This window comes from Peromyscus leucopus, chromosome 13, assembly GCF_004664715.2.
Source record: "Peromyscus leucopus breed LL Stock chromosome 13, UCI_PerLeu_2.1, whole genome shotgun sequence".
Classification (NCBI taxonomy): Eukaryota; Metazoa; Chordata; class Mammalia; order Rodentia; family Cricetidae; genus Peromyscus; species Peromyscus leucopus.
Window position 1 is genome coordinate 11,823,740 of NC_051074.1, and position 19,757 is coordinate 11,843,496.

Genomic DNA, 19,757 nt, shown 5'->3' on the forward strand with positions numbered 1-19,757 from the left:
TTCACCTGGCCCAACCTGGCCCAGCGCTTTCACTGATAAGTCCACTCCTGGAAAAAAAAAAAAAAAAAAAAGCAAATTCTGCCCGCCAGGAAGAGGTTCCCACTGCTGCGCGTGCGCAGCCGGCTCGAGCCGCTGACGTCACTGAGCGCGGCCCGCCCCTACATATTAGCAACCGGAGGCGTCCATAGCAGCAGTGGCTGCGGAGATGTACGAACTTCCGGTTGCCCCGGCAAGCTGTCGTCGCCGCCGAAGCCGCCGCAGTCTCCGCCACCCGCCGTGCAGGCTCTCGGCCGGGGGAGTCGGCTCTTGGCCGGTTCCGGGGCGCCCATGGTCGGCGCTGCGGACCGGGAGGCTGGCCCGGCGGCTGCGGCGTGCTGAGAGGGCGGCGTGGGGAGGATGCCGGCCCCGCGCGGCTGCTCCGGGCCTCGCCGCCTCCTGGCTCCGGCCTTCTTCCTGCTGTTGCTGCCCGCGCTGAGCCGGTCCGGGGCGGTGCTGTCCACAGCAGCCAGGGCGGCGTCCCGATCCGGGGTTCCCGAGCCCGGGCCGCGCACGCTGTCACCGCTGCCTCCCGGCCCCACCGCGGCCCAGCCCCGGGGTCAAGCTCAGGCTGAAGCCGCTGGCCCTCGAAGCTCGGAGGGCCGCAATGGCAGCAGCCCCGGAGCGGAGTCAGAGGCCGGTGGCCTTGGAGGGAAAGCCGGGGAAGGCTCCGTGGGTGGCAGCTTGGCGGTGAGCCCCAACCCTGGCGACAAGCCCATGACCCAGCGGGCCCTGACCGTGTTGGTGGTGGTGAGCGGCGCGGTGCTGGTGTACTTCGTGGTCAGGACAGTCAGGTGAGGCAGAGCCTCGATGGGTCCCCCCACGCCCCCTGCGGCCTAGAGCATGCTGACAGGTGACCTGCCCCAAGAAGCTGGGTGGATGGATGATGATGTCTGTGATCTGGGCTTGACTCCTTCCCTGACCCCAGCATCTGGGACTGGAATCTAAGACCACCTGATTGGCTGTCTTAATGGCCTGAGATACCTTACCTCCGCGACTCAAACTGATGTCTTTCACTTATATATCAGTAACCACATCCAGTATCTCGTTCCCCGAGGCTTGCCTTTGCCTTAAAAGGTACCTTTACCTTGTAGTGGAAGTGATTCCCCCATCCCCTGGAATTTTGATTACACTACTGTGCAAGTACTCTTAACACTCTGCAGTTGGTGTAACTAACTTGCCAGCGTTTTGCCTGTTAGAATGCACTCTTATTTGTGAGTCAGTGTATACAAGTGTATAAAGTACAGATACTTACTGGTAAGGTTTGAAATTCTACATTGAAGCTGATACTAAGGAAATACCTCTTGTCAAGCTTTGGTGTTGTATAAAAGTAAAACGAATCAGAAAAGGTTACTAAATTGCTCCCTTGTTTTCCAAGTTGATATGTATCTGAGGCTGGATTTTCTTTGTATCCATTAACCTAATATTACAAAGAATTGGATACAGAAGCACATTTGAAAATCTAGTGTTTGCTTGTCTGTTTTTATTTTGTATATATAGTTCAGGCCAAATGTTAGATTTTGAAGAAAAATATTGAGCCATTCTTTTTACTATTTCTGGTTTTATGAACGTTCTAAAGCATTTAAAATCAAGTATTTAATTCTTCTCATATTTCATCAATAGGTTAGATATTGTTGTGCATAATCCATATATATATAGCTCCTTGGAGCCCTTAGTAACTTTTAAGAATGAAAAGGAATTCAAAGCATTTGAAAACCCCTCATATACGCGATATTATTGAGCTAAAAACTGTTGATTTGAAAAAGTTCAGAAAATCCACAGCCACTCTCTGTCACTGGGAAGTTAGACAATGTTGAGAAAGTATTAAAAGCTTGTGATTACCAAAGTGAGACTTTTTGATGTTAAGAAATTTTAAAGGAAAATTAAATTCTTTTTTACTATATAATTATTTACTACTGTGTAAAATTCCTGTACGTAGATGGGTAGAATGTTAATTTTCTTGGTTTTGTTTGATTTTCCTTTTCTACCTCATTTAATTTATAGTCTTATATATAAATGTTTACTGCCTTTGCTCTTTTCTGTTCATTTATGTGAATCTTGAAAGAACTCAGCCTTCTCTGGTTGTATTAGATGATTCAGTCACATGTTGTATGAGAACAGCCAAATTCAGAACTGCAACTGATAAAAATTGCATACTTCAGGCAGCATCTAACACGTTGGTATAGTCCAAGTTCTAAATGTAGTTGGTTGTCTGGCATCCAAAGCTTGATTGATGATAAATCTGGGATCCCCAGAACTCACACTCTTCCAGATTATACTTTTGTCCTCATTATGGTGGTTGCTCATTTGGACTCCCTTTCCAAAAATATGTGTGACAGTGAACCAGAGTTGCTTATTTGTGCCACGGGAGAATACTGATGATATGAGATGAAACCAAATATTTTAATTGTAAAATTTTATTATATCAAACTTGTAGCTAGAGTTTTCCTGCCTTGCCCACAGTCAGGACAAATCTTTGTCACCCGCCAGTCCCACAGCCGCTCAGACCCAACCAAGTAAACACAGAGACTTATATTGCATACAAACTGTATGGCCGTGGCAGGCTTCTTGCTAACTGTTCTTATAGCTTAAATTAATCCATTTCCATAAATCTATACCTTGCCACGTGGCTGGTGGCTTACCGGCATCTTCACATGCTGCTGGTCATGGCGGCGGCTGCAGTGTCTCTCTGCCTTAGCCTTCCGCTTCCCAGAATTCTCCTCTCTCCTTGTCCCACCTACTTCCTGCCTGGCCACTGGCCAACCAGTGTTTTATTTATTGACCAATCAGAGCAATTTGACATACAGACCGTCCCACAGCACTTCCCCTTTCTTTTTTTTTAAAAGGAAGGTTTTAACTTTTACACATCTCCAAAGTCAGCTTGGTATATTTGGGAATTTGGGCATAGCTTCTCTTACTACTTCCTGCTGGAGGGGGGCGCTGTATCTTATGGGGACACAAAGAAAATTTTAGGATCATGGAGTAGTCCTTGAGGCTGTATCATCTGAGCCAGTTGCCTTGAAACGATTCTGGATGTTGGATCATCTGGGCCATGGTGTCATCGGAGACCTTTCAGGTGGTCTTGGTTGGTCAAACCTGATGTATCTTAATCTGGAACAAATCCATAGCCTCTGGCTTTCTGTGGAAACAAAAGCAGAGCCTTCTTTCCAAAGCAACATATCCTTACATCCAAATTTTGAAGTTAAGGTACCTTTAAAATACATTTTGGCACAACTCAACAGCTTTTGCAATCAAATGTTTCTCTTCAGTTACGAATATCAAAGAGAACATAATCCAGATTCTCTGTGTGGTAGCCATCTTTATGCAGCTTATGTTTTATATTACCTTGAGCCTGTTGCTTTAAACTGCAGCCTTCTAAGCCTGAAATGGCGCTGTGGCTGCTGGCTCCTCCCACTTCAGCTTCCCAACATGGCGGTGGTACGTTTTCCGCCAGCTCTGGGAGCCATCAATTCTCAGAAATAGTGGGTCTATGCTTCTTATCAAAGCAGCTTGTAGCCCAGAAACCTCTTTTTGTTTTGTACTAGCAAAGGCTAAATCCACCATGCAGCTTAATGTGCCACTTGCAGAGGCCTCATTCCCGCCATACTGCAGGTCAAGCACACACGCCAGGAACCCGCCAGTAACTCAAACCGGCAGGCTGCCGCTCATTTGAGAGAGACAATTAGGAAGCTGTTTTTAGCTCCATTTTAGAATCTTTTCTCAGGTTTTAGGTAGAAACTCTTGCCAACACGTTGGGCGCCATTTGTAGCTAGAGTTTTCCTGCCTTGCCCACAGTCAGGACAAATCTTTGTCACCCGCCAGTCCCACAGCCGCTCAGACCCAACCAAGTAAACACAGAGACTTATATTGCATACAAACTGTATGGCCGTGGCAGGCTTCTTGCTAATTGTTCTTATAGCTTAAATTAATCCATTTCCATAAATCTATACCTTGCCACGTGGCTGGTGGCTTACCGGCATCTTCACATGCTGCTGGTCATGGCGGCGGCTGCAGTGTCTCTCTGCCTTAGCCTTCCGCTTCCCAGAATTCTCCTCTCTCCTTGTCCCACCTACTTCCTGCCTGGCCACTGGCCAACCAGTGTTTTATTTATTGACCAATCAGAGCAATTTGACATACAGACCGTCCCACAGCACAAACTCTATGAGACTTCAAAAATGTTTTGTCTCCATCTAACTCAGCATCACAAATATTTGGATAGAAATAATTTATACTGGCATTCTAGAAATACTCTAGACAATGACATTCTTTCTGTAGAGGGACTTGAATACATTACAGGAGTGCTGTAGGGGCAAAGTAGACTTCATAAGATGAATACAGCCTTTCTGTGAAAATTCATCTTGTATGTCTTATTCTTTACCCTGTGCCTATTACTGAAGTTGGTAGCACTGTGCAATGTGTCTAGAGAGCACAGTGTTGCATAGTGAATGAGCTTTAATTCATTCTTTATGTTGCTGAATAGGTAAGTGGTAGAATTAGAAACTTAAAGGATAATTGCTGCTTGCTGATAGAATGAAGAAATATGAATATCTCAATTGCTACTTAGATTTCTTTCTTCTTTGTAGGACATTTCTCCTGGCCAAAATGTGTAAGGCCAGAAAACAATCCTAGAGAGCTATTACAGTCCTAAGCATTGTATGTTGATTATGTAAAAACAGTTCCTATTAAAAATTTATGATTAATTGTTCTTGCCTTAAAGCAGAGATTCTTTTTTTTCCTCCCATGATGTGTCTTTTTTAAATTCAGGGTGATAAATCTACTTTTCCTTCTTTGGGAAGTTATTCTACTCTTCCGGTCTTAGAACTCTATGAAATAGAGATAAAGAGCTCTTTGAAATGGTGGTAATCAGCACCAGATTTAGCTTTGATAGTCTTCATTCAGCCAGCCAGTGTTTGTTCAGCTGTCCTACACTGGGCAATCACAGTATCATTTTGAGGTAAATCAACAATACTGCCTCCATGGTACTTCCAGCCTGGAAGAGCACAGGGACATTCACCAAATAGTTATACAGATAATTAAAAATTGCAACAAAGAAGCATTAAAGTCCCCGACTCACTCTCTCCCTCCTTGCTAGTGATCCTTTTTCATTTTTCCATCTTGGCTTCTTTGGATGACAGGGACTATGTGTATGTACAGTTATTGTACAGCAATTAAAAGTAGAATTACAATAATTATGTCTGGGTCCTATTAATATTTAGTGTGCAGAAACTATACAGCATTACTCTACAGTATAAAGTGACTCTTCCTTCAAAGAATGTTTGTAACTAAAACACTGCTTTTGAGATTTTTTTCTATGGTACATATAAACTAATCAATGTTAATACTAAGTGATATGTATCACACATAACGTCACATAATTTGAGTACATTTTCTAATTCTTGTAAAATAATCTTCAAAGTGGGTGGTTCTCTTCTGGGGAAAGTTGAAATTCAAGAAGCATAAGGGTTTGTCTAGAGCACATCTGTAGGACCTGCCCAAATCCAGGTCCTCTTGGACCTAGCATAACCAGTGACTGCACTGTCGGCTTTAACAACTGTACCGTATTTGAGGGGCTAGTATCTATGAAGATGGCCAGTTCATTTATGGAAAAATGAAGTGGGTAGTGATTCTTTGTAAAAGATGATTTTTGGTGAACGTGACTTTTTAAGACTTTACAAATTGAAAAAGTAAGACAACCTTAGTATTTGCTGATACTCATTACTGTGGTAAACTGAAAAATAGTGTAGCGTGCTATGTCAGCCCTGCGCCTCATCCTTCAAAGATTTTCTTGATTAGCTAGATATAGTCAGAGAATGGCTGTATTTTTAAAGTAACTACTACTGCTAGACATTGGCTTGTCTGCTTCTTTATTCCTCCTCTCCCCCCACCTTTCTTTTTGAGATAGTCTCACTATCTACCCTCAGATGGCCTAGTTCTTGCTATGAAGAACAAGGTGACATTAAACTTGGAGATATACCTGCCCCTGTTGCCTGAGTGCTGGAATTAAAACTGTGCTACCATGTCCAGCTTCCTATCTGGTTTCTTAAGAATATGAGTTACTGAATGAGTTTCACCACCAATTATAAAATTATGCCATTGATAAAAATTCAGCTTAGGTGGTTATAGAGACAGAAAGTCTGTAAAGCTATTTATATCCATTAGTCACTGCTATTAATTTAATAAGTATTGCTTAGTGCCTGTCAGTACTAGACCTTGTAGTAAGAACTAGCAACACATAAGATGGGAAGTTTGTGCATTTTTAAAGAATCTTTTTAATTGTTTATATATCTTTTGAAAGTCATTTGTGCTTTGGTTTGTCATCACTTAGTCAGACAAGAAATACATATTTAATATATTACATAGAGAGATATGAAAGTGCTTTGAAATATATTTAAGAAGTGTGACTCCTCAAGCATTTGTATTTTTTTTTTTGAGAGATGAAACTTTCCCAAGTGTTTATGCATATTGTGAAATAATACAGTGTTAAATGAGCTGTGTGGCTTACTCTCCTGATGCCAAATATGACCAGTGGTGGTGATAGTAGTGATGGGACAGTGTAGCCTGTCAGTCATCAGCATGGAAGGAAACTCCTGGAGAAGACTCAGAAATGCTAGAGAAGAGTGGCTACTTTCCTTAACCCTCTCCATAGAGGAAGGAGCACAGAGCTTGCACCTGAATATTTAGCAGAGTAAGTAGGCCTGAGCAGACTGAGAGTGTAAATACTCTTAAGAGGGAAAATAGTAGTTATCTCATTGAGCTTTTCAACAGAAATATTCTCTCTCAGCCTTCTCTCCCTACAAAATATGCACAAAGAAAAAAGAAAAACTTCCTGGGTGCTGCTGGCATTTACTAGAATTTTAAGATATTAAGAAGTCAAAGGCAAGAAAGAAAATAGAACAATTGAGGCTCTGAGGAGCAGGCGGGGATCAGTGCAGGCTAAGACAAGAAGGATACAAAGTCAGCACAGCACACAGGTCTCTGCATCTGTACTGAGGGGATACAGCTTCCTGTGTCTTTTCTTTGCTTCTGCCTTTGTCTTTCAGCTCAGGAAATAAATGCTTGAGGAAAAAGAAGTTCACTTGTTGCCAAGGATGGTAGCAATCCTAATGACCATTTTTCCAGATGATGACTTTTGTTGGGGAGATTATACCAATAAGGAAATACAGAGTGCTACAAGGAAGGCAAAGTTTGTAGTCATCAGAAACAGTTGATGCTCATCTTCATCTTTGCTTTAGGTTTGGGGGAGGACCATTATGTTGTGTTTTAAGTTACTATTTTATAACCCAGCAAATTAAAACTCCTGTCTTTGGAGCTGGCTCAAAAATATCTTATGATTTGACCAGTTAGCATAGAAGATACTGTAGCAGTATAGAGTCCAGCCCATCAGTCCATAAGGTCGTTATTCAAATACACACCTGCTAAGTCATAATTCTATAGGAAGGGTCAGTTCTGAACAGTTCCAGTACAGTAATGGGTTATTTTGTTTTAATTTTCCCATGTTGATTTCTTTTCAATTGTCCTAGCCCAAATTCATTTCAGTGTAGCCTGTTAGGAAGTCAGCCTCCTTGCAATGTATTCCAACTTTCACATGTAAGTTACATGGTGTCCTCAAAGTCCGTCTCAGGTTTGGTGAATCAGGGAAACTAAAGGTTTCTACCTGAAAGGATTAGTCAAAGATCTACATAAAGCGGGTAGTATGGGTCTTGCCAGGTAAAGACCACTTGGGGGTGATGATGGTTATTGTTTTTCTTCTTAAGCATCATCTGTAAATCTACCTCTTTTCTCCTATTATTTAAACATAATCAGTACTTTTGAGAGTTTCTTTTTTCAAGACAATGTTTTATTCTCATGTAGCTCAGGTTGACCTCAAATTCCCTACATAGCTGTCGTTGACCACCTGATATTCCTGTCTCCATCTCCTGTGTACTGAACTTACAGTTGCATTTTGAGCATTTCATTTTTTTCCAGTTGTTTTATTATTGTGTTGTTGATGGTGTGTGTGTGTGTGTGTGTGTGTGTGTGTGTGTGTGTGTGTGTGAGTGTGTGATGCTGGCTCATGTGGGCCAAGACCCATAAGAGGAGTTCAAAGGATAAATTTCAGGAGTTGATTCTGTCTTTCTATAGTAGGGCCTGGGATAGGATTCAGGTTGTCAGGCTTTTCCAGGAAGCCCTTTTATTCACTAAGGCATCCTGCTCTCCCTGAGTGTTTTTAATGCAGTCTTTTCACTCTGTCCTTCCATATATCCTAAGACTGCTGCATTTAGTCAATATCTTTTGTGTATAGTTGAAATGTAAACATGTTCTAATTTTTTTAGATGTTAATGCCAGGACTATGTTTCCTGACATTTTCCTGTCATTTTGACATGCAGGGAAGTTTATATCAATATGGTGTTCTTTGATATTATTCATCCTAGACCCTGCTCAGTGACTTCAAGAATGGAGAGTAGGAGGGACTTTGCCTTATGCATCAGCATGTATGTACTGCATTTGTGTGTATGGCATGTTATTTGGGAAGTATTTGAAAGATGGTGATAAATGTGGACTATATTAAAGTATAGTTAGTTCATGGTAAATCTGAGTGAATGTTAAACCTCTCAAATTGTTCTTGTTGTTGGGACTTCAAAGCTAAGTCATGTTTCTTCTCATGGAGCCAGCTGTCCAGTCAAGGAGTCTTATTGCTGCTTGGGGTGATCAGTTGAAGTCAGAGGAATTTAGGAATAACAGATCAAGCTTGATGTTGGAGGAAACTGCTCTGGGGTCTTACTCTGGAGACAGGCCATTTGAAAGGGCACTTTCTTTTGTTAACAGTAACTATTTGTTTACACTGTGCTATATGTCTATAATTTACATGTGTCATCTTCAGGTCTAACCCAGTCTACTCTCAGTTAACCTTTACAGAAAAATATTTTGGTTCCTGTTAACAATTGAAAAATTGCAGGCAGGTGTCAGGGACTTCCTTGGCCTGGAGGAAGATGATCCCTATGTGGTGGGATGAAACAGCTGAGTACCACCTTTCAGGCACTGGGTCAAAACTCCTGGAGTCTGGTCCTTTAGATATTTAAATACAATAAAACTCTGGGAAAAGGTTTCCATGTAACAAGTATCACCAACAAAGCCTTAGGCATAGCTACAAAGCAAAGTAGCAAAGCACCTGTGACCTTTGGAATAAGAATGAGTTCTGGTTGCCATAAACTGCTTAGGGCTAGAGCCTAGAGAGGAAGGATCTGTATAAGCATAAGAACAGACTCTGTGGGTGGAGGGTGTCATAAGGATGGTTGTAGTCGCTGAGAGACAAAGCTCAGGATTAGGGCCTAAACAATGCTCCGGATATTGGGGGATTCAGGTGGAGGCCGGCTCCGATAGAATAGCAAAGGATCATCAAGTTGTCTGACCATTTACACTCTGGCATTCCAGGTAACCAGGTATCATTCATTTCCTTCTGTTGAGGAGAATAGGCACCCTTGATTGACGATCTGATTTCTCCAATGCCTACTCTAAGCTGTGCTTCCTACCGACGGAGAATTTTTGGATTACTATATTAAAGAGATGTGTATTCAAGAATAAACTGTCCAATTATGTTTGAATGTGAATACTAGGAAAACAGTAAATAGAGAAGGAACATTTGAAGGTATGAGAAAGCACAGAATCTGAGAAGACAGGAAGGAGTATCTAACACTCACATGGTAGGAGTAACATGGGCAGAGCAGCAAAGAGCTTTTGCATTGAAATATCCCCATTTGTCTATGTCCATACCCCCCCTCTGCACATGCATGATCTTATCTGCTACATCCGTTTCCCTGTATTTTAGTCTCCTTTGCATAGCCTGGCTTCTAATTGCACCACTCTAGGGTATCCTTACAGAGGACAGTTTGTAAATACTTTTGTCTCCCTTCATGCACTCCCTCCACCCCCTGTGAACAGTGGATACAACAGTTTATACATTGGCTTCTGCAGCATCGTGTCTCAGTTTTTCTTTTCTCTCTGTGTATAGTATCTTGCTTTTTCATGAGTTTCCTTAGTGATAAATTCTTTTTTTTAAACTTTTGGTTTGTTTGTTTGTTTATATTTGTCTGACACAGGGTTGCATGTGGTCCAGGCTGGCCTCTAATTCAAAATATAGCCAAGGCAGGCTTTGAACTCCTGTTCCTCCGCCTTTGGAGAGTCATGATTCAGGCAGCTGTGGACCACTCAACCTTTTTTCCTGTTTTGATCACCATTTATTTGCCTTGGAGAACTGGTCTTTGATTCCCAAGGTCCCTTTATTGATAATAGAATATGAATATTTGCAAGGGGAATGGTCTTACCTCTTTTAATCTATTCCAGTGACATGTATCTTTCCCTCAACCCTTCGCATTCTACTATCCCCGCTGCCTCTGTGATCCATCCGAAATTTGTTTTCTATTGCCATTTCAACCCTGCTAATAGCGTTGTGAGTTATAAGCTTGCGCAGTCAGCCAGCTTCTTACTAGACAAATGGTACAGTCTCACAAATTGCAATTTGAAAGCTTGGTTTCTGTTTTTGAGACAGTGTCTTACTATGTAATCCATTCTGGCTTTGCTGTCACAATTCTGCCTCAGCTTGCTGAGTTTGTGAGTTACAGGTGTGCACTACTATGCCCAACTTCAACCATCGTATTTTTTTTTCCTCCACTAAACTTAAGCTGCATGATTTTCACTAGGTGAATGCCTTCACGTTTACAGTTCCCCGGGCTAGGAGCTTGATCCGCCTCTAGTCTTGTTTACCTTCTGCCTCCAGTCTTCTAGTTTCAGTTTACAAATGTCCCTTACGTGCAACAGCCTTGTGTTTGTTAGGATTTAATAACTTTGTTCTTCTGGTAGAAGCCATCCTAATTATTTCCTCTACTCTCAATATGTCTTTTCAGTTTATCTTCCATCCTGAACGAATTGTACTCCTTCTAAACTATAGCTGTGTTATGACACATGCACGTGTGTTTACAGTTCCCGTGTGGTACGGTTCTCCTGTCTAGTCTGTTAGGCACTGTTATATGCATCTAGAATGAATGCAGCTAAAATGAAGTTAGAGCAGCATTTCCTCCACTCAGAGATTACATCACTGGTAGCAATGAATCAGAACAGAAAAATGTCATTATTACATAAAATTCTGAGTAGCACACATGCATGGGATAAGATTTATTTTTAGAAAATTTCAGCTAGATGTTTGAACTGTATTTCTGAATTACTTGAATAAACTGAACAGTTTACCTTCATGTAATAAACTGGTTTTGCTACTTTAGCACATGTCTTCTGCAGTTGTCAGAGCTTGGGAGTTATTGATTAGAGACGACTATCTAGTCACAGCTGTTAGTCACAGCTGCTTCTGTCCATGTTTTCTTGGCTAGAAGTAGGCATGATCCTAACTATTTAGGGCTGGAAAGTATGTGTGTTACAAATGTTATGCCCTGGGCGCGAGACCCCCAAAGAGACTACTAGAGACACGAACTCACCGAAATGCAAAAGCAAGGTTTATTGAAGCAGTTCAGGCCATGGCAGGGACCTCATCAAGCCATCCATAGAGGATGTTTGACAAACTTTATAGACTACCTCTGGCATTGGGGCATTCTGTGGTTAATCAATTGCTACCAGATGGCTCTTCAAACATCCTGACTTTGTCCTGGGACCTATGTCAGCAGCTCTGAGAATTTTGATACTCAGGCCTATTTCAAGCTGGGGTGAGGTTCTTGCTTGAAATGGGGGTGCTTTGGTTCTTCAGTGGAGAATGGGGGTATGTTCAGATTTGGTGAATATAGTTTTATCTACCAAAAGGCCATAATACTTCTGTACAACCACAGCCCTGCAGGAACCAATTTGAATTCTACTTTTAACGATTCTTTTACGAGATTGACAGTCTTGGTGTGAGAATGGTGCTCATTTTCAGGTCATCTTAAATCCGCCTGTGAGTTGCAGTTGGTTGTTTTTTGTGGTACAAACCATGACTGTTGTTGCTTTTCCACTCACAGGAGTGTATAGGTAGAGTAAGTTTTCTTTGGGAAGATGCCATGAATAATCGTTTTTATATTTTATGTATTTTTGTATATGCAATATGTAATATTTTGTGTACTACTCTTATGTTAGTTATTTCTATGGATTTATTTATTTATTTATTTTTAGTGTAAGGATCCCAGTATGTAAACTAGTTAGGAAAAAAATGCTGTACTGTTTGGCTGATGTTCATTGAAATAGGAGTCTGAGGAGCCTAGTTAGAGTTGTATTCTTTCCTTGATCTAAATACACTGATAGAGATAAGATAGCTCAGTGTATTGGAACTGCTGTGCGAAGCTGAACAGTATATGTCAAATAAGACTATAAAGAGTTAATGGGGTTTATTTTATTTATTTTACTGTTGGCTTAGCGCTTTGACATTAAAATGTGCTGAGGAACTCTGATGAAGGTATTCAGAGTAAAGGGCATTTGAACAGAACAACCTGACAGGTCCTGAGGAGAGTCAGGAGGAAGTAGTCACTGATGGAGTATGGATGGCAGTGTCTCACAGACAACCTAAGTACTAGGTATTTATTTCTTAGGAGGGTTTGAATTCTCAGAAACCAAATACACAATCGACAGTTTGTAAAGACGTATTTCGGCTTTGCTTTCCTGTTGTGAGCCGGACCAGGTTTGGGACAGTGGCTTTATAAAATTGTCAAGCTTTCTTAGTTTTTTGTCTCTGTCTCTGTAGGATAGATAATTTAGCCATAATTATTGTGTTTCCACACAACAGACTTTTTAGAATGTAAGGAAGACCCCTTTTTGGGGGGTAGGGGAAGCAGTTTTTCCTAGAAAGCCCACAAGAGACATTCTTTCAATCTCATTTGTCTAAATTGCTTAATTTCCTCCCCACTCAAAATGCCTACCAAGGAAACTGTGTTTTTGTGATTAGTTTATGTCAGTTATTGTGATCATTTTCTATTCTTTAGGGCTGGGTTTATATCATTGCTCTCATACAATTGTGATTACATTGGCTTAAGAGCAATCACTAAAGAAAGCACAGATCCTCTACCATGATGAAATGGGAGAGATGGGCTAATACGAGCATCGTTGTGTTTGGTCGTGTCAGTAGATGCTAAGTCATTATTTTTCACCAAAGTTAAAAAGGGGGAGGATGCATCACGTAATTTATATTCACTGAAGTTATTCATTCTAACATATTGTAAGAATATTGTTTGGGGAATCACAAGACCATTTGACCAATTAACTTTGTAACCTTGGTTAAGATAACTTAGGCAGGTTATGAAGACACTATACATTAATGTTTAAAATTTCTAGTTGTGTAGTCAAGCTGTTTGTGTGTGGATCTTATTTTAAAACATTATAAAGGATGAGGCTTATAAGCTACATAGCTTATGCCTGCCACATATATCTGCACACTAAATAGCAATTACTTTTATTGGGACAGTTAGTAAATAGAGGCCCCCAAATTTCCAATGTCAAATACCAATTTATATATATGATACATATATATATATGTATATATATATGTAACATATATATAAATTATGTACGGCATTGTAGTTACTCATCTGTGTGATATTGGCCTATGAAATGTTTATAATAATATAGGTTTGATAGTGCTAGATAAAGAGTTGGTGATGGAAGCCATGAAGAAAGAGGAAAGTGGTGGTTTGAATAAGAATGGCCTCCATAGGCTCATATATTTGAGAGTTTGGTTCCCAGTTGGTAGACTGTTAGGAAGGATTAAGAGGTCTGGCCTTGTTAGATGAAGTGTGTCCCTAAGGTTGAGTTTTGAGGTTTCAAAAGCCCACACCTGGCCCTTTGTCTCTGCTCTATCTGTTGCCTGCTGATTAGGATACAAGCTCTCAGCTACTGCTCTAGCTTCATTCCTGTCTCCTTCCTGCCATGATGTAATGGGTTAACCCTCTGAATGTGTAAGCAAGCCCCAATTAAATGTTTTCTTTTATAATAGTTGCCTTGGTCATGGTGTCTCTTCACAACAATAGAACAGTAGCTAAGACAGTCCCCTATCCATTTCACACACACACACACACACACACACACACACACACACACACACACACACACACACTCTCCCTTTGTGAGGACCATATGTCAAAATAAAGCCATATTCTGCAGTTCTTGGAATTAGCACCTCAACTCTAACTCAATTACAAAATTTGGAGGACATTTTTCAGTCTGCATATCACTATAATCCATTATTGTTATCTGTTTATAGAAGAATTTCAACTGATAACTGGTGTGTTTGGTTATATAAATGTCAGGAGGTGAAATGAGAGATGTCCAGTTAGTCAAAGAGGTTTGATTATATAGCACATCCAATTTTGATTTCATGATGAAAATTGTAGAGAGCTAATAGGGCTCACTGTTATTTCCTTATATTACTATTACAGAAAATGCTTCGAATTAATTCTTATTCACAAGTTACTACATTAATTCTTGGTTACTTTTATGGTAAAGAAATTAATGACAAAGTTTTATTTATGCAAATATACAAATATATAAATATATAGTTATGTATTTATTTATTGAAATCCACTCTGTTTTATGTCTAAGCACATAGAGGATTCATATGTACATGTGTATAATAAATGTGATTGATTTATATATTCCTCAGTCGATTTAGGATGTATTATAAAACAAAGAAATTCTAATATTTCTATTATTTCATACTTAATACATTCTTTGCACATATTCCAGTAAAAGAAAATGAGAAGAAACAAATTTATGAATCAAATCAGGTGTTCACACTTTCGCAGAGTAGTAAAATGAAATGGAGTTTTATTTTGTTGTGTTTATTTTATGTGGCATCAAACATTTTTACATAAAATTTTATCATGCTTACTTTAGTACTTCTATTTTGATTCCATAAATAACTGATGCATGTTATTGAAACAGAGATAGTTCTGACTGAGCTGAACATAATTGATGAAACATTAAGGAATCTGCATCTGTGTTAAGACACTGACTTGAATCACTTATGCTGTGATTAAATGTAGCTCAATATAGATTACTGTTTCACTGTCTCCTGTCATTTCAGGATTCGATATTTTTCTACTTGTTTTAGGTAATAGTCATAATATTCAGTAGGAACCAACAAAATACTCTTTCATGTTGTAATATGTGTTTGTTATGCCTAATTGAAAAGTGTGCATATTAATAACTATGTATTTGATTATTAGCACAGTTGTATGTATGAGAGTAAAGACGATAAGGAATGGATTTTGAAGTCTTTACGTTTTGATTGAAAAAATAATATAAACTGATAAAAGTAAAAAAATAGCTTTTTTCCCTTAGTATTTTTGTTTATTAAAATGTATATTTTATACTTAGCATTTTAGGTTATTGGGTCATCACAATTATTTTAAATTTTGTGTGTGTTTTTTAATTGTCCTTGAGAAGTACCACTACATACCGCAGTGTTTATATAGCAGTTGATATTGTTATGGGATGCAGCTCTCATGACCACTTAGCCATCACTTCGTTTATCACTAGAATGGGGAAAGACATTTTTAGAGAAATAGCATTTCAAGTTGTTCTATTAATATACGGCTTTTAAATTTTGTTTAATACTTTTATGAGTTAACACATATGCTAAATGGTAAATTTATTTTAATCAACATGCACCTCCCATTTATTAATGTTTAGCACTTAACTATTCTGTATCTATTTATGAAATAGGTTCTTGGTTTCAAGAGAGTTTTGAAAGGTAGTATTTACATATATTACAAAATAAATCTATAGTGTAAACTATAGCGAGAATATGCCTAGAGAATACATAAACTAAGACAAATGATAATTTTTACATCAATGCAGTCAGGTGTTTATACTATAATTAGGAATGGGATATAATGTTAGACAGATGCATTTATCTGTTTTTGGAAGATTAAGAAATTGTTCAATTTGTGTGATGACTTTAGTTCCAGATTAAAGCATTAGTGAGGTTAATCCAGGTTACTAGCATATTGCCCATTTGATGTATATGATCTGGGAGAATTTATTTTGTTGCCCAAGATGACTTCATATGACATCAAGTTCCTCATTGACTGAAACTGGAGACTGGGAAGTCATGTGATTTAGAAAAGAATTCCACTAAAAGAATTGCCAGAGAGAAAAGGCTATATTAGAACGGTAGTATCCACAACTTGTTGCACTGTGTACTCATTTTCACATCACAGGACAGCATGTGAAACATCACAGATATTTAAGGAGCATCTTACTCACCAATCATTAAGTGAAAAGGGACCAATAATGAGCTACTTTCCTTAACTTTTTTCTTCTTCTTTCCAAAGTGATGTTTTTAGTTTTTCTGTCGAGGGCTTTAATAAGTCTAAATTTAATCTTGGTAAACAAGCTAAATTCCATCTGCCAGCAAGTTTTTGTAAACAAGTCCTAGATACAAGAATTTTTTAAACAATTATAAACAAAATAAAATACCAAGACAAATATTTGACAGAAATCATATTGACCCATAAAACCTAAATAACAGGAAACATTTAGGTACTGTTCTATATGATATGTGTGATTATGTACAAATATGCATGTTTGTGTATATGTGTGTGTTGGTTTATATATGCATTGGTAAATTTGTTAGTTTAAGCATATAGTTTCTTAATATAAAGTGCCACTTTATACTTCACACTGTCTTATTCTTACTAGTTTAAAGCTTTTATTGGGTTTTACAGTGGTTAAATATGTGATGTTAAATACTGTACAGAAGCCAGTTTCTTGGTCCATTACCTTTAGGTAGATATAAAGATAGGTCTGTAAGAAATGACTTTTGGAAATTATATTTTTCTCCAGACATGATATCTTATAAATTTTGATTGCTGAGAATAGACATTTTATACTTGTAGCCGAATTTTAAAAGGTCTTATTAATAAAAACAAACCTGGAGCCAGGTATTGGAGTGAACACTGAAAGATCAGAGAAACAGAACAAGCCACATCCAACCTCACTTTGCCAACTTCTCAGCTGATCTTGTTTCCTCAAAACTGGAAGCCTCTGAGTCCTCATCCGAATGGATCTCAGCTGAACTGCTGCTAAAAGCTAAAAGCTTAAAAAGCCTCTAGTTCCTGGTCCTCCTGCCTTATATACCTTTATGCTTCCTGCCATCACTTCCTGGGATTAAAGGCGTGTTTTACCATGCCTGGCTGTTTCCAGTGTGACCTTGAACTCAAAGAGATCCAGATGTATCTCTACCTGCAGAAGGCTAGGATTAAAGATGTGTGTGCCACCATTTTCTGGCCTCTATGTCTATCTAGTGGCTGTTCTGTTCTCTGACCCCCAGATAAGTTTATTATGGTACACAATATATTGAGACACAAAATATCACCATATATACTCAAAAGCTAATATAGTATCTGTTGGTTAATACAATTCCAACATGGATTTTAATATATGTATTTTGCATAAATGTATGGATACTTTGTCAGGGTTCCCAGAGTCACTTTTGAAGAGGCCCTTATTACTCTGCCATTGGTGCTGAAGTTAATATTCTAAATATCAGTTAACATTATTATCTTAAGCTGAGTAAATTATAGTTTAAGTAAAACAAATTTCATTTGTGATCACTTCCTGAAATATTTTGTTTTGTTTCTAATCTCCAAAAAGTTCCTGTGAAGCATTGCTTACTGTATATAGTGTTAAAGCTATTGCATTGGAAGCAACTTGGTCATTGGCTGCAAGTTCATAGTTTTGAATCACTGAGTCAGAAATCACCAGCTTAGGGACACTTGGTCTCTATTTCTGAACATGATGGTTTAATTATAGCCCTAGTATGATCATTTTAAAAATCCCAGGTGATTCAGATGTTTAGTCCAGGTTATAAGCCACTGACTAAATTTGAATGTGTGTCTAGGACCTCCATTATCTAAGTTTTTGATGGTAATAGCAATGCTTAGCTGTTTCTGTCAATTAGGAGGCATCAAGGACATGAGATAAAGGCTAGAATTGAAGGCTCAGGGAAAATTTAATATCTGAAGTAAGGTTTAAAATTTTATCTTTTGGTGCTAGAGAGATGACTCAGCAGTTAAGAGTGCTGCTCCTCTTCCACAGGACCTTGCGTTCAGTTCCCAGCACCCATGTGGGGCATCTCAGAATCAACTGTAACTATGACTGCAAGGGTTATGACACCCTCATCCTTCTGGCTTAGGTGGCCATCCACACAAGTTTCATTCATTCACACATACTCACACACATCCACATAAATAAAAAGTAATAAGTGATCTCTCAACTTCAGTTCAGAGCGATTGAAAAGACTAGAGAGTATGCTAGACAGGAGAAATGTTGATGCCATTCAAATATATAGGAATAGGTTTATTTAGTGAATTACCATTAATCTTTGGTGCTAAATTAATTGTTTTAATATTCCTGAATTGTAATCATTTTTGTACTGACTGTGTGCTTGGTATGAAACATGAACTAATTTCTTTAATTTCCAATTGCATAAGAAATAATCATTAGGCTATATTAAAATTGTTTTATTGATGTATTTGTTTGATTTAATAGGATGAGGAGGAGAAACCGTAAAACTAGGAGATACGGAGTTTTGGACACTAACATAGAAAACATGGAATTGACACCCTTAGAACAAGATGATGAGGATGATGACAACACATTGTTCGATGCCAATCATCCTAGAAGGTAAGGTGGTGCAGGAGTTAAATAACGATGCAGATCTTTGCTCAGATAATCTTACAGACTTTATTCTAGCAAATTTTATTGGTTTCTATTTAATGTCTTCTGTTCTGCCCATCCCACAGATATCATTCACATGGCTTTGTTGAATTGGATATAACCAATAGTATACATTGGTTATATCCTAAAATTAGCCTTCTTTTTGCAGATTTCCTTGCAGTGTTTGGGGCTTGAAATTTTTCATTCTTACAGTATTCATTATTTTTGGCATATGTTTGTATTCGAGAAATATTTAGTAAGCTTGCTTTTATTTTTATATCCTGAAATTATTTTGTTTATTGTTTGGTTTATTTGATTTGGAAATAGCATTCCCTGACAGAACTGTAAGACTGGAGATTTGTTTGTATCATGGTGTAGCTGTGATGTCTGTATTCAGATCTAGTCTCATGACATGTCAAGATCTTTCCTGCAGGGTTTGGTATATGATTAATATCAGTGCATTTGCATTTGGAATGAGAAGAGCCAACAAGGGCTACAGCATGTAGGAAAAATATCCTAAGAGAAAGAAGGATTTCTGGTGAAGGAAAGCTGGAGTCTAGAATCATATAAGTCAGGGAGCACGGAAATCTTTCTTACTTGATTGAATTTATTCTTTGACAGTGTCAGACATGTGCATAGTGCATTCTGCCTAACCTCACCCTCTTGTCCTCCCACCCTTCTTCCTACAAGTCCCTTTCCCACATTCATGCCTTTTTGTTTTGGTTCAGATGTACTGAGTTTAACCTCAACTTTGTGTGAACACAGGTATACAACAACCCCCTGGAGCATGGTGGTCAATAAGTCAGTGAGGTCAATAATTGATAAGAATGACTGCCCCTTCGCAACAATCATTTAGTTTCCAGTAGCTCAGCAGGGAGGACCAGTTCATGATTGGCAGTTGACAGGTCCAGTGTTAAAGGCTTGGTGCAGATGCCGCAAGCTGCCCTTGGCAATGCTATGTCATGCCCTGAAGACAGCGTTTCACAGTTCTTTCCTGAATCTTCCAGCTGTGGCTTCTCTCCACTCTTCTGAAATGTTTTCTGAGCCTCCTGGGGGAG

The 19,757-nt window shown here is 39.0% G+C and overlaps 1 protein-coding gene across 2 annotated transcripts in view; it reads left to right on the top strand.

Moving 5' to 3' along the window:
* Positions 1–228: 228 nt before the first annotated feature.
* The window catches only part of Fam174a (family with sequence similarity 174 member A), a 29,652-nt gene continuing 10,123 nt past the window's right edge, over positions 229–19,757 (top strand). The window contains exons 1-2 of one of the 2 annotated variants that reach the window (XM_028879083.2): positions 229–830; positions 18,532–18,670. In XM_028879083.2, coding sequence (XP_028734916.1) covers positions 397–830; positions 18,532–18,670 — 573 coding nt within the window. In that variant the 5' untranslated portion in view covers positions 229–396. Of the gene's footprint in view, positions 831–18,531; positions 18,671–19,757 lie in introns of those variants that run through there. The other variant, XM_028879082.2, reaches the window with a different exon arrangement.